This window comes from Somniosus microcephalus, chromosome 16 (genome assembly GCF_052327205.1).
Source record: "Somniosus microcephalus isolate GS21.2 chromosome 16, FLI_Smic_1.0, whole genome shotgun sequence".
Classification (NCBI taxonomy): Eukaryota; Metazoa; Chordata; class Chondrichthyes; order Squaliformes; family Somniosidae; genus Somniosus; species Somniosus microcephalus.
Window position 1 is genome coordinate 74,688,452 of NC_141002.1, and position 16,902 is coordinate 74,705,353.

Below are 16,902 nucleotides of genomic sequence, written 5' to 3' on the forward strand. Positions count from 1 at the left end.
TTCAAAGTCCTTGAAATGTCATCACCTCCCTTCCTCCCCAATACTGCAGAAAAATGGAGCCACAAAGCCCTATAAGAAGATTGCAAGTCGAATATAAAAACATCTGCTGCTAAATAAAGTATGCTTTTGGCTCTGTGGAACTACAATCTGTTAGTAACCTTAGTGTTTATGTCACTGTTCATAATATTGGACTGAACTTTCAACTTCGGCGGGGGTGTAAAACGGGCGATATCGGATCAGCCACCCGTTATGTGCCCCTCCCAACTTTCCTTTCCACTGCCAATGTTGAAGGTTTTGTCCCTTCTTCCCACAATATTTCTGTTTAGAAATATTTATGAGCTGTTGGTGGTTGAAAGTTATTTCCATATGTTTGTTTTCCTTTGTTCACCACATCTCCAGTCTCATTATCTGATTTGGACTTTCAGCTAGGTTAATCACACCTCCCATGTTTTGGTGTCCAAATGATTTCTGGATTTGGAGATTGTGGCCGGGACTTTCAGCTTTGGCGGGTCATTATACAAACGCTATTAGAGCGGTCGCCCACTATACACCTGGGAAATGAAAACTGGGTGGGCGTACAATGGGCGGCTGATCCGATATCTCCCTGATTTTCGCCCCCACCGAAGTTGAAACTTTTGCCAAATGAACAGGTGTTAAGACTCTCTTCAAGATTAACATTCAGTATTGCACATAGTAATTTAAAGTTTTACATTTTCTGCTCAATGATTATTGTTCACTCTTGTAAGTCCATAGTGCTTATTCTTTATTGGAGTTTATAAAAAGAAAAGAAAGCATTAAACTGTATAATTTTATTTAAAAGTTTCTAAGTTAGAGGACTTAAAAGACAGTAAATATTTCATTGCTGACTGTAAAACGGCTTCAATACGTCAACAAATTCAGCAGAGTACCACTGCCAATAATCATCTTCCTATTTGCTTAGTAATTTGAATTGGAATGTAATGTCTATTACAAAATTAATTCCATGGTGTATTCAGTACTACTTCTTCTGCAGAGTGAATTCTATGGTATAAAGCTGCTCATTCTGGCTATTGATGTCAATATAAACATAAGCATGTGAACACAGTAACATCAGCGACTCTCTTTGATATGCTCCAATTGTCTCATGGACATATCAGCAAAGTAATTTCCAATCATCTTTGTTATATGAAGAATATGGCCGGAAATTTCCTTGAGGGATCAGCTAGATTCCAGCAATAAGGGCAGAACCTCCTCCCACCCCTTACAATGCCTATGTTGCCCATGGGGCGGAGCCAGAGATGGGGTTTCCTTACATGGGGAGCTGACGCTTCTCCAGCTTGGAAACAACCCAATGTATTGTTGAAGGATGATATGTCGAGAGTGATGAGGCATACCAGCCTCCAAATGGGCACAAGTGGGCTCCATCAGGGGATGGGGAATAGCGGTCCATGAGAGGGAAGCGGCCTGGACCCCGAAGAAGGGTCAGTCCTTTGTAACAAAAAAATTGGATCAGCCTTCTTACACAGGGGACAAAAGGGAATAAGGATGGGGTCTTGGATGCAGGCAGGCGCTGGAGTTTCTGGCCACATACAGCAGGTGGGCACCAGAGATGTGTCTTTATTGGCACAGGTACCCACCAGCCCAATGCAAATGAGGTATCCCCTGAAAAGTTTTACCTTATGCCAATGTTATTAATTAATAGGTTCAAGAGCCAAGTGTCAGCAACTTTAATACTTTATTAAGAAATATGATCATAATCAATCATAACAAGCCAAGCAAGTTATATATGTCTATATACTTACAAGCAGACAACCCGTTGGATGGACCTAGTATGCCCTGAGCTTGACCTCCGGTGTCCTCAGTCTATTAGGATGCCCTGGTTATGCCCACTAGTAAACAATTAATTTCATCTAACAGGTCCCTGTCTTCCTAATTGTTCAAAGGCAAAGCTAAGAACAGTTGCTGGGGCCCCATTCTTATCTATATTTCTCATGGTTGCCTTCATTCTGTTGAGCTGAGCTCATTCCTTTTCCTTCAGTATTTTTCCATTACTCCTAAACTTTCTGACCTTCTGTTAATCATGTTAGTTCATTAAAATCGCACTATTATGTCTTTATTTAGTTTGCATTGTGGTTAACTATAAGCTGTCTTTGATGCATTTCTTCTGCTTTCGTAATCTTATCTCCCTTTGCTCAGGAGTGTGTTTCCTATCTGCATTGCCAGCAAAAGTCTGTTCAGCTCTGTCTGCCTGTTCCCATTTAGGCTAACTTCACATATCCCCAAAATCTAATGCCGCCCCACCCCCCGCTAACGCCTCAAACTCCAGCAAGGTCCGTGCTTGAGGGGCAAGGGTAACTGTTGGAAGTTGGGATCGCTGCCTGTGAATTTTTGGGACCTAGATTTTTACATTATGCCTGTTATATTAGTTGCTAACAATACAAGTTATTATAAAAAGCTATTTCAAAAAATTACATCAATTATGCTACTGTATTTAACTCTATTTAACATGTTAATCAAATTGGGATTTTTAAGTCTCTGTGTAAAGAAATTTTACATTGAAATGTTCAACAAGCCCATATTATGATTTTTTTTTTTAGCTTCAGTTACAAGAAAGAAATGCTGTGCCACTGGACCCAGCATACCAAAGGGTTAAACTTGTTTATACAGCAACTCTGATTTGACTGAGTTTAATGAACCTGTATAAACAAGACTTTGTTGCTTCGTCTAGTTCAAAGCAACTATTGATGGAGAAACAAGTGTCTTGTGTTTTCCCAATTATACTCCGCATTATTTTCTGCGGTTCTTAGATGTGTTTGTTCATTGTTTTTGCTGTTCAAGAGCACTAATGATTTGAAAACCAGACAGCCGATTTTAACGGTTAAGTCACATTATACGTATTGATGCTGTAAAGAGGGACTGACCCCAAGAGTCTCTAATCACTGTTCTCCCCTGACCTAAGATTACTTTTCAATTTTAAAATCACGGTTTAAACTTATGACATATTAATTCCTATCTGAGTGAATACATTCTTTATCACTTTATTAATGTTAGAAAAGTTGATTGCACTTATATTTGCCATGTACTTTGCTAAACAGGTACTGAAATCTAAATCTGGTGAAGTAGCTAATTTATACTTTGCCTGCCAGGTGGAAACCTGGCAAGTGGGCAGTTAAAAATGCCCAGGTTACTTGCCCTCCATGGAGATGCCGGGAGCTCACGGTCCCTAATTTTAACATGCTCAGCTGAGTAAGTGGCAAGGATACCCACCCAAAGCCATGTTAGGTCCCTATGAAGTCAATGGGATTTAAATGTGGCCCAGGAGTTAAAATACATCAGGCCTCATTTCTAGACCAGCGGGCGAGTTTCTAACTCACACCACTAGTCATCCGCTCGGAACTGGCCCAGCTACTTGTAGGAAAATCCGCATCGGAGCAATGGGAGGCTTTCAGAAGGGAGATTGAGATCATACAATGGCAACATGTTCTCGTAAAGGTCAAGGGTGGTTCCAAAAACCACAGGGAACCTTGGATGTCAGGGGATATACGAGAATGGATTAGAAAAAAAAGGAGGGCTTTTGGCAGATACAAAAGGCTAAAGACGGAGGAAGCCCTAGAGGAGTACAAAAAGTGCAGGGGGATACTTAAAAAAGAAATTAGGAGATCAAGGAGGGGCCATGAAATAACACTGGCGAGCAAAATAAAGGAAAATCCTAAGATGTTTTATAAGTATATTAAGGGTAAGAGGATAACTAGGGAAAAAATAGGGCCCATTAGGGACAAAAGTGGCAATCTGTGTGTGGAGCCGGAAGATGTAGGAGGGGTTCTAAATGAATTTTTTGCATCTGTTTTCACTATGGAGAGGGACGATGTAGACATAGAAATAGGGTGGGGGGACTGTGATATGCTCGAACACATTAACATCGAGAGGGAGGAGGTATTGGCGGTTTTAGCAGGCCTAAAAATGGATAAATCCCCAGGCCCGGACGAAATGTATCCCAGGCTGCTGTGTGAGGCAAAGGAAGAGATTGCGGGGGCTCTAACACACATATTCAGAACCTCTCTGGCCACAGGGGATGTGCCAGAGGACTGGAGAACCGCTAATGTAGTTCCATTATTCAAGAAGGGGAGTAGGGAAAAACCGGGGAACTACAGGCCAGTGAGCCTAACATCAGTGGTGGGAAAATTATTGGAAAAAATTCTGAGGGACAAAATCAGTCTCCATTTGGAGAGGCAAGGATTAATCAGGGATAGTCAACATGGCTTTGTCAAGGGAAGATCATGTCTGACTAATTTGATTGAATTTTTTGAGGGGGTGACTAGGTGTGTGGATGAGGGCAACGCAGTGGATGTGGTATACATGGATTTCAGTAAGGCCTTCGATAAAGTCCCGCACAGGAGACTGGTCAAGAAGGTAAGAGCCCATGGAATCTAGGGTGCCTTGGCACGTTGGATAAAAAACTGGCTTAGTGGCAGAAGGCAGAGGGTGATGGTCGAAGGTTGTTTTTGTGACTGGAAGCCTGTGGCCAGTGGGGTACCACAGGGATCGGTGCTGGGTCCCTTGCTGTTTGTGGTCTATATTAATGACTTGGATATGAATGTAAAAGGTATGATCAGTAAGTTCGCGGATGATACAAAAATTGGTAGGGTGGTAAATAGCGAGGAGGGTAGTCTCAGTCTGCAGGACGATATCGATGGGTTGGTCAGATGGGCGGAACAGTGGCAAATGGAATTTAACCCGGAAAAGTGCGAGGTGATGCACTTTGGGGGGTCTAACAAGGCAAGGGAATACACAATGAATGGTAAGACCCTAGGCAAGACGGAGGGTCAGAGGGATCTGGGTGTGCAAGTACACAGATCCCTGAAGGCGGCGGAACAGGTGGATAAGGTGGTAAAAAAGGCATATGGGATACTTGCCTTCATTAGCCGAGGCATAGAATATAAGAGCAAGGAGGTTATGATGGAGCTGTACAAAACACTGGTTAGGCCACAGCTGGAATACTGTGTGCAGTTCTGGTCACCACACTACAGGAAGGATGTGATAGCTTTGGAGAGGGTGCAGAGGAGATTCACCAGGATGCTACCAGGGCTGGAACGCTTCAGCTATGAAGAGAGACTGGGCAGATTGGGTTTGTTTTCCTTGGAGCAGAGGAGGCTGAGGGGGGACATGATTGAGGTGTACAAAATTATGAGGGGCATAGATAGGATGGATACTAAGGAGGTTTTTCCCTTAGTAGAAGGGTCAATAACTAGGGGGCATAGATTCAAGGTAAAGGGCGGGAGGTTTAGAGGGGATTTGAGAAAGAACTTTTTCACCCAGAGGGTGGTTGGAGTCTGGAACTCACTGCCCGAAAGGGTTGTGGAGGCTGGAACCCTCACAACATTCAAGAAGCATTTGGATGAGCACTTGAAATGCCATAGCATACAAGGCTACGGACCAAATGCTGGAATATGGGATTAGATTAGACAGGGCGTGATGGCCGGCGCGGACACGATAGGCCGAAGGGCCTCTATCCGTGCTGTATAACTCTATGACTCTATGAGTGTACCTGAAAAATACTTTGGCACTTTATTGTCTTTTAAAGTCTGAGCACATTTGCAATTTGCCAATATTTCATGCATGATGCTCGGCTATTTCTGTACAAGACGGTTAGTAAAACAGCAGTGTAAAGTCGTAGTGCATTTGCTATTCCATCCATTTTTAGTATGGATAGTTGTATTTACATGACATGCAAAATGTGTTTTATTTTAATATACTATATTCTTGCTATTACAGCCGGAGGTCTGTCAGGAAGAACTATTGAAATAATCCTTGCAGTGACTTTGTGTGTGCTTTCTGTCATTCTCCTTGTGATAGCTGCCTATGTGATTGCAAGGTAGGAAGGACACATCTTGTAAACTCTTAAACTTTTTAAAATTTGTAAATTCAACTCACCCCACAACTATCCTGACAATTGCATCATACAGTTAATTAAAATACTGTTATTTATTTAACATGAATAATATCTGATGGGACGTAAAATTCCCCAGACCACCTTGGTTTCCCTAATTTCTCTGTATACCTGCAGCATAGCATCAAAGTAGGCAAGGAGCTTGAAAAAACAACAGAAAATGCTGGAAAAACTCAGCAGGCCAGGCAACATCCGTGGAGAGAAATTTTTCTCTCCACGGATGTTGCCTGGCCTGCTGAGTTTTTCCAGCATTTTCTGTTGTTATTTTGGATTTCCAGCATCTGCAGTATTTTGCTAAGGAGCTTGAAAATACTTTGGCTGCCGATGCTGCCACAAATGTGCCGTTTGCGAGGAAAAACAAAGTCCTCAATACTTTTGCATTGTTTTGCCAGAATTCAAAGCGGGTCCGGTATGAAAACTTCTTAGTTTTTATCTTCTTACAGCCAAAAGAATGGCTTAACATTTTTAATAATCTCTTGTGCTCTCGATCTATGCTGAGTATTGTTGGTGTCTGTAATCCATATACAGAATAAGACAAAAGCAGAAGGAAGGAGGCACGTACTCTCCAAGGGATGCTGAAATTATTGACACTAAATTCAAGCTGGACCAGATGATTGCAGTGACAGACCTGGAACTAAAGGAGGAGAAGCTGACACGGTGAGCTTCCGATATCCTAGCAACCAAAGGGTCCTGACCCTATTCTGACCTGTACTTGTTTGGAAGTGTTTGCAGTGCTGTTATTTACTGAGGTCACTCAACTCCTTTTTGCAAGGCCAAAGTCCATCCTTTAGACACTTCACACCAGAATACATAAAAGCAGTCAATCTTCCTTGGGCATGAAAAAATGCAGCAACACATTGTTTCTGCTTTAAAACTGTTTAGATGTCACTAAATTTTTAATTGATTTAAATAAAGATTAAGCAGCTATTTTAACAAGACAAATTGTAATTATGCTTTACTCTTGAATTGACTTGTACCTTAATTAGTTGAACAAAATAAATTAGAAGCTCAGTCAGTGTACTGGGATAAGAGAGTTGATTGAGAAGCGTGAATGTATCAAAGAGTGAACTTTAGCATGTAACTACTTCCTTTAATCAGCTCCTTGCCTGTGCACCTGACATAAATTTACATTTATATTTTGCTTCGTTAATTGTGATCTTTTTAAATGCACATTCCCTCAAAAGTACACCACATTTTGCAACTTTCAAATTTCAAATAAAATACTTTATTCTGAAATAAAATTAAAATTGCACACTTGCCTCTGAGTCAGAAGGTTGCGGGTTCATATCCCACTCCAGGGACTTGAGCACATAAAGCTAGGCTGACACTCCAGCGCAGTGCTGAGGGAGTACTGCACTGTCAGCGGTGCCGTCTTTCGGATGAAACGTTAAACCGAGGCCCAGTATGCTCTCTCAGGTGGACGTAAAAGATCCAAAGGCACAATTTCGAAGAAGAGCAGGGGAGTTATCCCTGGTGTCCTGGCCAATATTTATCCCTCAATCAACATAACAAAAACAGATTATCTGGTCATTATCACATTGCTGTCTGTGGGACCTTGCTGTGCACAGATTGGCTGCCACGTTTCCCACATTACAACAGTGACTACACTCCAAAAGTGCTTCATTGGCTGTAAAGCACTTTGAGATGTCGGTGGTCATGAAAGGCGCTATATAAATGCAAGTCTTTCTTGCTTTCTTTCTATTGTACAGTTTGAAGAGTTTAAGAACATTTTCAGGTTATTCTTGCCACTGATTACAGTAAATAAAAAAAATGTCAAAGCAATGATCAATTAAAAATGTAATACTGGAGGTGTTGTGTTTAGGAACATAACATTTAGAAAGTTTGGGGTGTATGGGGGAAAGTAATACAATTCATCTTTGAATAGATTAAGTAGAAACGATTAAATACACTGACCTAGGCTTTTTAACCACCCTTAGAACACCGATTTTTTGAAAGACCAGGAGCGGTTTGGGGTTCACTGTTTCCCCACTTCTTTGCGTCTTTTGCCCATTACTTGGTGCCCAGGCTGCAGCGTACATGAGTTATTTGCAAATTTGTCCTCCAATGTGTTTCTTGTGATTTGTGTCCTTTGATTGTTGGACACAAGGACCACCTGTCATAGTAAAGGATCCTCTGGGACAGAGTGAACATAATATGATAGAATTTCACTTAATTTTGAGAGGGACTTGCCTAAGTCCAAAACTAGAGTCTTAGGGGGGGAAATTCGGTTGCTTTGCGCCTCCCGTTAGCACCCTAAGAGGGCGCTAACGGGGTGCAAATCAATTAGCGCCCGGGCATGGCGCTGCCAGCGCCTCTCGTGAAATTCAGCGGTAGGTTAGCGGCGGTGGTAACAGTTATCATTGCCAGCGCCGCGGGGTGCTATCATCGCCATGCGCAGTGCCCCGCTCGTGCCCTGGCCACGATCTTCAGCAGCGCCCCTGACTTACCGCCGGAGGCTATGTCTGACGGGGTCAGGGGGGGCCTACCTGCGGCCGGGGCGACGCTAATTAAAGGCGAGGTGCCGGGCGGCCATTTTTGTTGCTGGCCGCCTGCCATCACCTGCTCCCTTTGCCGTCCCTGGCCTCCTCTGAAGCCCCGCCACGGACTGCCAGCTGCGCTCCGTGAGCCCAGCACTTCTCTTGAGTGCTGGGCTCTTTTGCCAGCACTCTGATACCTGGTGGCCCAACTGGGCCCCAGGTCGTGCTGCGCAAGGCCCCTCCCCTTTAAGAAGCACCCCAAGAGGGAGGCGGGGCACTTCCAGTAGCGTCCCGATTCCCTCTTGGGGTGCTACCATTCAATTTCGGGGGCGCTAATTTTTTCGGGGTGCTAAAAGTAGTGCCCCGGCGAAGTTAGTGCCCCAAGGGGGGCGCGACTCAATTTACCCCCCTATTAAAGCCAATTACATAGGTATAAGGGGCGAGTTGGCTAAGATAGATTGGAAAAAAAGATTAAACGGTATGGCAGTAGATAAGCAGTGGCTAGCATTTAAAGAAATATTTCATAATTCTCAACAAAAATATATTCCATTGAGAAACAAAAACTCCACGGGAAAAGCGATCCAACCGTGGCTAACTAAAGAAGTTAAGGATAGCATTAGATTGAAAGAAGAAGCTTATAATGTTGCAAATTATAATAGTAAGCCTGAGGATTGGGAGAGTTTCAGAAACCAGCAAAGGTTGACCAAAAAATTGATAAAAAGGGAAAAAATAGAAGATGAGAGAAAACTAGCAAGAAATATGAAAGCAGATTGTAAGAGTTTCTACAAGTATGTAAAAAGGAAAAGAGTAGCAAAAGTAAATGTTGGTCCCTTAGAGGCTAAGACAGGAGAAATTATTATGGGGAATAAGGAAATGGCAGAAACGTTAAGCAAGTATTTTGGATCTGTCTTCACAGTAGAAGGCACACAAAGCATACCAAAAATGGTGGGGAACCAAGGGTCTAATGAGGGTGAGGAACGTAATTAATATAAGTAGAGAAAAAGTACTAGAGAAACTAATGGGACTAAAAGCCGACAAATCCCCTGGACCTGACGGCCTACATCCTAGGGTTCTAAAAGATTTGGCTGAAGAGATAGTGGATGCATTGGTTTTAATCTTCCAAAATTTCCTAGATTCTAGAATGGTCCCAGTGGATTGGAAGGTCGCAAATGTAACACTGCTATTCAAGAAAGGAGGGAATGAAAAAACAGGGAACTACAGGCCAGTTAGCCTGACATCAGTTGTCGGGAAAATGCTGGAATCCATTGTTAAGGAAGTGGTATCAAGTCACTTAGAAAATCATAATACAATTAGGCAGAGTCAACATGGTTTTATGAAAGGGAAATCGTGTTTTACAAATTTATTAGAGTTTTTTGAGGATGTACATTGCAGGATAGATAAAGGAGAACAGTGAATGTAGTATATTTGGATTTCCAAAAGGCATTCGATAAGGTGCCACATTAAAGGTTATTACAAAAGAATAGGGCTCATGGGGTTGGGGGTAATATAGTAGCATGGATAGAAGTTGATTAATGGACAGAAAACAGAGTGTAGGGATAAACAGATCTTTTTCAGGTTGGCAGGCTGTAACTAGTGGGGTGCCGCAAGGATCAGTGTTGGGGTCTCAGCTATTTACAATCTATATTAATGACCTAGATGAAGGGACCGAGTGTAATGTATCCAAGTTTGCTGATGATACAAAGCTAGGTGGGACAGTAAGCTGTGAGGAGAACACAAAGGGCTCGATTTTCAATGGGCCGTGGAGGCGTGATTGGAGGCGTGTGGGGGGTTAAAATCACAAAAACTGGCGGGCGGGACCCCCCCGCCTGGCTCCCGACTCCGAGCAACTTTAACTCAGTCGTGTCTAATGGTCCCAACTCCGTCCCGCCTCCAACAGGCGGGACTGGTCGTTAAGGCCCTTAACAAGCACTAAGTAGCCTCTATAATCCTATTTTGAAAGGCCCTTGCAAATTTAACTCTTTTCCCACGTTAAACACGCCTGGTGGGAAACACAACGGTGAAACCTGGCGGGAGCACTATTGGATTGCTGACTATCAACTGCAGGTCAACCATTAAAGAGGAGATTTGATCAGCCATCATTTGCAGGTGGCAGGACTTAGTGGTCTTAGGTCTGGGCCAACTTTTAGAAGGCTTAACCACAGCTGTGGAAGTTTGGAGCCTGACACCCATCTCCAGTGTGATCTCCTGGGAAACCCCTCTCGCCACCTTCACTGAGCGCTTCCTCAACTGAGGCATATACCAGAAGCATGGGAGCCATTTATTTCCTTCCCTTCTGGGTATTAGATGAGCTCGAACACCAGCTGCGGCACCAGCAGAACCAGGAACAACAGCAGCAGCAACAGGAGCGCCAGGCTGCTGCTCACCCACCTGAAGCTGCACAGGCCAGAAGGGGCCAGTGCTTGGAAGTGGCTTGAGAGCACCTTGCTGCACATCAGGGAGCCATGGGGACCCATATCTGCACTGACAGTCCTACTCAGAAGGACTTCCATGAAGGTCTGGTTTCTCTGTTCAATAGATGACCATCGCTCCTCCAGAGATGTCATTCTATTATGAACACGCACCATGTTTTCTGCACTCTGGCGACTTATCTCCTCCATGGAGGTTGCCACCCTTTCCATGGTGATGCGTTGAGGCACCAATGACTCCACAAAGGCTCTGCTCATGTTCTCTATGGACTCCACCATTCGCTCCACACTCGCATTGACCCTGGAGACAAAACCTGCCAGAGACTCCTGCATCTGTTCCTGGAGTTCCAGCACCGCTGATCTTATGGATGGACCCAAAGGCAGAGGGTCGACATGCAGCTGAGCCGAGCTGGCAGAGTCCTGCACCCTCCGGCTAGGACTCTCCACTGCTGTCCCTGTCTCCACAGTCTGCTGATGCTCACTTGTGAGCTGTGATACACCAGGTGGCAACACTACTCTATGTCCCGAAGGTCCCACCGAGGTGTGAGTGTCTGTGCTGGTGCTGGGTGCGCTGAATTCTGCTGATGCTGTGCCCTCAGAGGTTGCAGCTTCCTCTGAGGAGTCTGGCTGCTCAGCCTCTTCTTCCTGGCTAGTGGGGACGGCTGCTTGCGATGGTCCTGTGGGGGAGTAATGGAAAGAGTCAGAGATGTGATGCCAAGGTTACATGCACATTGCATATTGCAGATGATTATAAGTCCATCTGTTAGAGCTTCAGAATCATTATCAGCGATTCATGCAATGTCAATCAGAGAGATGGAAAACTATTCTGTCACCAGCTTGCTGTGATGCACCCATCTGTCCGTCCCCCACTTGCGCATTTTCCTCCACTCCTACGATCTCCAGGACCGCCTTCTCCCAGGGGGTGAGGTGGGCTAGTGAGGGTGGCCCTCCTCCTGTCCTCGCTCTTTCTCGCTTATTGTGAGCTCTCTTTTCCTGCAATGAGGGAGACAAGTGGAGGTTGAGTGAGAATGAAGGAGTGAGTGTAGAGATTCCATAGATTAGATACTTAGAAGGAGACAAAGATGGAGTGAGGTGGCAAGACCAAGTGCCCTCCCTCTGTGTTGTCAGCTGCTTTCATAGCATCACAGTGATGGGGAGTGTGAGGGCTGCATAGTCGAATAGTTAGTTGAATGTGACCATAGAGAGAAAGGGAATGGGTAAGGGTGCAAGGATGTCAGTGGATGTGGAGGAAGAGATTGCTAAAGCTGAGTGCTGGTGAGGAAAGGCAATGAGGGTCAGATTGAGGGTGATGGGAAATTCATACTCACTTTTCCAGTGCGCAGAAGGTCACGAAATCTCTTCCTGCACTGAATCCAGGTTCTGCGGCGTACTGATAATGTTGACCTCCTCTGCCACCTGGATCCACACAGCCTTGGTCTGCTGGGGAGGCTTCTTCCTCTCTGAAGAAGGGAAGAGCACCTCTTTATGTGCTCTTGCTCCCTCTTGCAGGGCAGCATCATCAAACCTGGGAGCAGACCTAGGTCTCTCGCTGGTCATTCTACCTCCAGGTCCCTCTAGCATGAAAGGGCAAAAGGTTGGCAGTCTGCAGAAGAAGCAAGGCTTGTTGCAGACCCTAAATGCAGCAGCAATGATGACGTCATCGGAGGGGACTTTCAGTCAGGAAAAACTAAGTTGCCAAGGGTTCCCACACGTTGGAAATCAATTGGACAATTAAATTAAAATTGCATCAATCACCCACATCCATTTTAATTCGGGTGGATAACATGAAATGCGGATAACACGACACCATCCCGCACCTGAGTTAAAATCCAGCTCAAAGACTCTGCAAAGGGATATAGATAGACTGAGTTAGTAGGCAGTAAGGTGGCAGATGGAGTATAATGTAGGGAAATGTGAGGTTATTCACTTTGGTAGGAAGAATAGAAAAGCAGAATATTTTTTACATGGTGAGAAACTTTCAAATGTTGGTGTTCAGAGAGGTTTGGGTGTCCTTGTGCAAAAAACACAAAGCTAGCATGCAGGTACAGCAAGCAATAAGGAAGACAAATGGCATGTTGGCCTTTATTGCAAGGGGGTTGGAGTATAAGAGTAAGGAAGTCTTGCTACAATTGTACAGGGCCTTGGTGAGACCACACCTGGAGTACTGTGCACAGTTTTGATCTCCTTATCTAAGGAAGGATATACTTGCCTTAGAGGCGGTGCAACAAAGGTTCACTAGATTGATTCCTGGGATGAGAGGGCTGACCTATAATGAGAGATTGTGTAGAATGGGCCTATACTCTCTGGAGTTTAGAAGAATGAGAGGTGATCTCATTGAAACATACAAGATTCTGAAGGGGATTGACAGGGTAGATGCTGAGCGGTTGTTTCCCCTGGCTGGAGTGTCTAGAACTAGGGGATATAGTCTCAGGATAAGGGGTAGGCCATTTAAGACTGAGATGAGGAGGAATTTCTTCACTGAGGGTTGTGAATCTTTGGAATTCTCTGCCCCAGAGGGCTGTGAATGCTGAGTCTTTGAGTATATTCAAGGCTGAGATAGATAGATTTTTGGACTCTAGGGGAATCCAGGGATATGGCTGGAAAGTGGAGTTGTGGTCAATGATCAGCCATGATCTTATTGAATGGCAGAGCAGGCTCGAGGGGCTGTCTTGCCTACTCCTGCTCTTATTTCTTATGTTCTTAAGCCCAGCGGGTCCAGTGTTCTCCTGATAGCAGCTTGGGGCCCCAGTTTCTTTTTTGTTGACATCTGCACCTGTACTACAACAACAACAACTACTTATTAGTGTCTATAATGCAATAAAACATCCCAAGGCACTTCACAGGAGTGTTATCAAGAAAAATTTGACACCGAGCCATATAAGGAGATGTTAGGGCTGATGACCAAAAGCTTGATCGAAGAGGTAGGTTTTAAGGAGCGTCTTAAAGGAGGAAAGAAAAGTGGAGAGGCGGAGAGATTTAGAGGGAATTCCAGAGCTTAGGACCTAGACAGCTGAAGGCACGACTGCCAATGTTGGAGCAATTAAAATCGGGGATGTTCAAAAGGCCAGAATAGGCGGAGCGCAGAGGTCTGGGGGGATTATAGGGCTGGAGGAGATTAGAGATAAGGAGGGGCGAGGCCATGGAGGGAATTGAAAACAAGGATGTTAATTTTAAAATCGAGGCATTGCTTAACTGGGAGCCAATGGAGGTCAGCAAGCTCAGGGGAGATGGGTGAGCGGGACATGGTGCGAGTTAGGACACGGGCGGCAGAATTTTGGATGACCTCAAGTTTATGGAGGGTAGAACTAGGGAGGCCAGGCAGGACTGCATTGGAATAGTCCAGTCTAGAGGTGATAAAGGCATGGATGAGGATTTCGGCAGCAGATAAGTTGAGGTAAGGGTGGAGATGGGCGATATTACGAAGGGGGTAATGGCCGGTCTTAGTGATAGAACGGATATGCGGTAGGAAGCTCAATTCATGATCAAACATGACACCAAGGTTGCAAACAGACTTGGTCAGCCTTAGACAGTTGCCGGGGAGAGAGATCGAATCAGTGGAAAGGGAACAGAGTTTGTGGTGTGAACTGAAGACAATGGCTTCGATCTTCCCGATATTTAATTGGAGGAAATTTCTACTCATCCAGTGCTGGATGTCGAACAAGCAGTCTGATAGTATAGAGATGGTGGAGGAGAGGTGGAGCTGGGTATCATCAGCATATATGTGAAAACTCACGTTGTGTTACTGGATGATGTCACCGAGTTGCAGCATAGAAACATAGACATAGAAACATAGAAGATAGGAGCAGGAGTAGGCCATTCGGCCCTTCGAGCCTGCTCCGCCATTCAACGAGATCATGGCTGATCATCCAAACTCTAGCACCCGGTCCCTACACCGACAGCCATCCCACCCAAGCCCTATCCCCATAACCCCACGTATTTAATCCCCCCTAACACTAAGGGTCAATTTTTTTATCATGGCCAATCAACCTAACCCGCACATCTTTGGACTGTGGGAGGAAACCAGAGCACCCGGAGAAAACCCACGCAAACACGGGGAGAATGTGCAAACTCCACACAGACAGTCACCCGAGGCCGGATTTGAACCCGGGTCCCTGGCGCTGTGAGGCAACAGTGCTAACCACTATGCCACCGTGCTGCATGTAGTTGAGAACTAGGAGGGGCCCAGGATAGATCCTTGGGGGACACCAGAGGTGACGGTGTGGGATCGGGAATAGAAGCCATTGCAGGTGATTCTATGGTTGCGGCTGGAAAGATAGGAATGAAAGAGCAGGGCTTTACGCAGACTGAAGAGCACGATTCATAATTATAATTTTAAATAATTTTTTTGGACAGCATAGATGCATTGAAGGCCTGTCGTTGTTAAATTCTGTCCCCATTTTGGTGAGACTCCTCAACATAGCCTGGGAGCCTGCCCGCATTTAAATGACCCAGAGACCAGAAGGCCAGCTTCAGTCAAGGGCTCGTCATGGCGGATTGAAGTCTCATGCCCTGCTGGATCCCCCATCCTCCCCATTCCCCCCAGTGATGAATCCTAATCTCCGGTGAGGAAGAAAACCTAGGTCACTTTCTCTGAGTGTAGGTATAAGTAAGGTGCATGCTCACTTTCCCTGTGCACATAGGCATTTTCAGGATCTAGAATCAAACACAAACTACCCATGTCTGCAGGTGTCATTCATACTCCTACCTCCAGAGATTGTAAATATCAAATTTGAAATGTGCATTGGAACAGTTTTACTCTCTGTATCCAATTTCATTGAATATGCATATAGAACGTACACCGGTTAGATCTGATGAAACATGCACTGTGCAGCTGTACTGTTCAGTTCAAGGTAGTGAAGAGAAAATATGAAGCAGGAGAACTAAAATAAATGAATAACTTAGTTGTTATTTTTCTATTTAACTTGGTACCTAGGCCATTTCCCACGACTTTAGTGCCCTACTATCACCAGCTTTGGATAGTTTAAACTTAAAAGACACATTTCTGTTTCTCTTAGGTGTTTATATGAATATTTGCATCTATATAGGTCTGCTAAATCACTAATGTGCAGTTGCTATTATTATCCCTACACGAGTGACCATGTTTTAGAGCATGAATTATTTGATAAATGTGGTACATCTGGTGTGGCAATGTGCATCTACCTGTGCTGGTGCTTTGTTTAAAGAATTGCTTGTGTTGTTCAAGAATTTAGTTGGTTGGCTTGCTGACAACAGTGCCTGTGTGTTACCAGCACATGTTCTGACAAAGTGCTAAAGCATGCTTGGCACATTGACTTTCAAAATCAACATTCTAGTTATATACAAACTAACATTCTGATGGCTCCTTTCTTCCAGTTATTCCTCGATATTCTTTAGACGCAAGGAAATTTATGTCATCCAGTAAGTGAAGTGCTCAGTCTCTTGAAGTGTTGCTATCCCGACATATTATGGTGCAATTTCACGCAAACGTATATCAAGTTACAGTAACAGGAACTGTGGAATTAGCAAAATACACCACTGAACTTAAGCATTTCAGGACACTTCAGTAACCTGAATACCAAAACACTTCCAGAGCAGCTTGTTGGGTGTGATTTCAGAATAAAGAGGCAATGGAAAGGATAATCAGGTGGGGGTGTAAGACGGGCATCCGATCTGCTACCACCCGGTTTGTGCCTCCACCAAAGTTGAATTTCACCACATATGTCCTTGTGACTGATCTACCAACCAGTGGAAACAATCTTTCACTATTTACACTCTCAAAACCTTTAAGAATTTTGAAAATCTCTATTAGATAAAAATGGGATTGGGAAAATTCAATCTCATAACCTCCTCCAAGCTCAGGGATAGTACCATCCTGCTCTTGTTATATCTTGTTCCCCTTCTCACTTTATGACACATAAGCATACGCACAACCACAAAAGCATTATACACAATGGCCTAGAAATTGGGTTGGTAGCGTCGGCGCTGAGCGCCTAAAGAGACCTAGAATTGGGGCGAAGCGCTATGTTGGGGCGGACGCTATGAAGATAGCGCCAACTCAGATATTGACTATACATTTAGCGCCTGCGCTAAGTGT

General features: G+C 44.5%; 1 protein-coding gene and 1 long non-coding RNA gene across 7 annotated transcripts in view; one reads left to right on the forward strand and one right to left on the reverse strand.

The window, feature by feature from the left end:
• Nucleotides 1–16,902, reverse strand: part of LOC147106289 (uncharacterized) — a 313,882-nt gene that overhangs the window by 223,840 nt on the left and 73,140 nt on the right. The window lies entirely within an intron of this gene.
• ptprq (protein tyrosine phosphatase receptor type Q) overlaps nt 1–16,902 on the forward strand; it is a 278,107-nt gene that overhangs the window by 223,760 nt on the left and 37,445 nt on the right. The window contains 2 exon segments of the mRNA XM_086009276.1: nt 5,752–5,851; nt 6,455–6,583. Of these exon segments, the coding sequence (XP_085865402.1) occupies nt 5,752–5,851; nt 6,455–6,583 (229 nt within the window).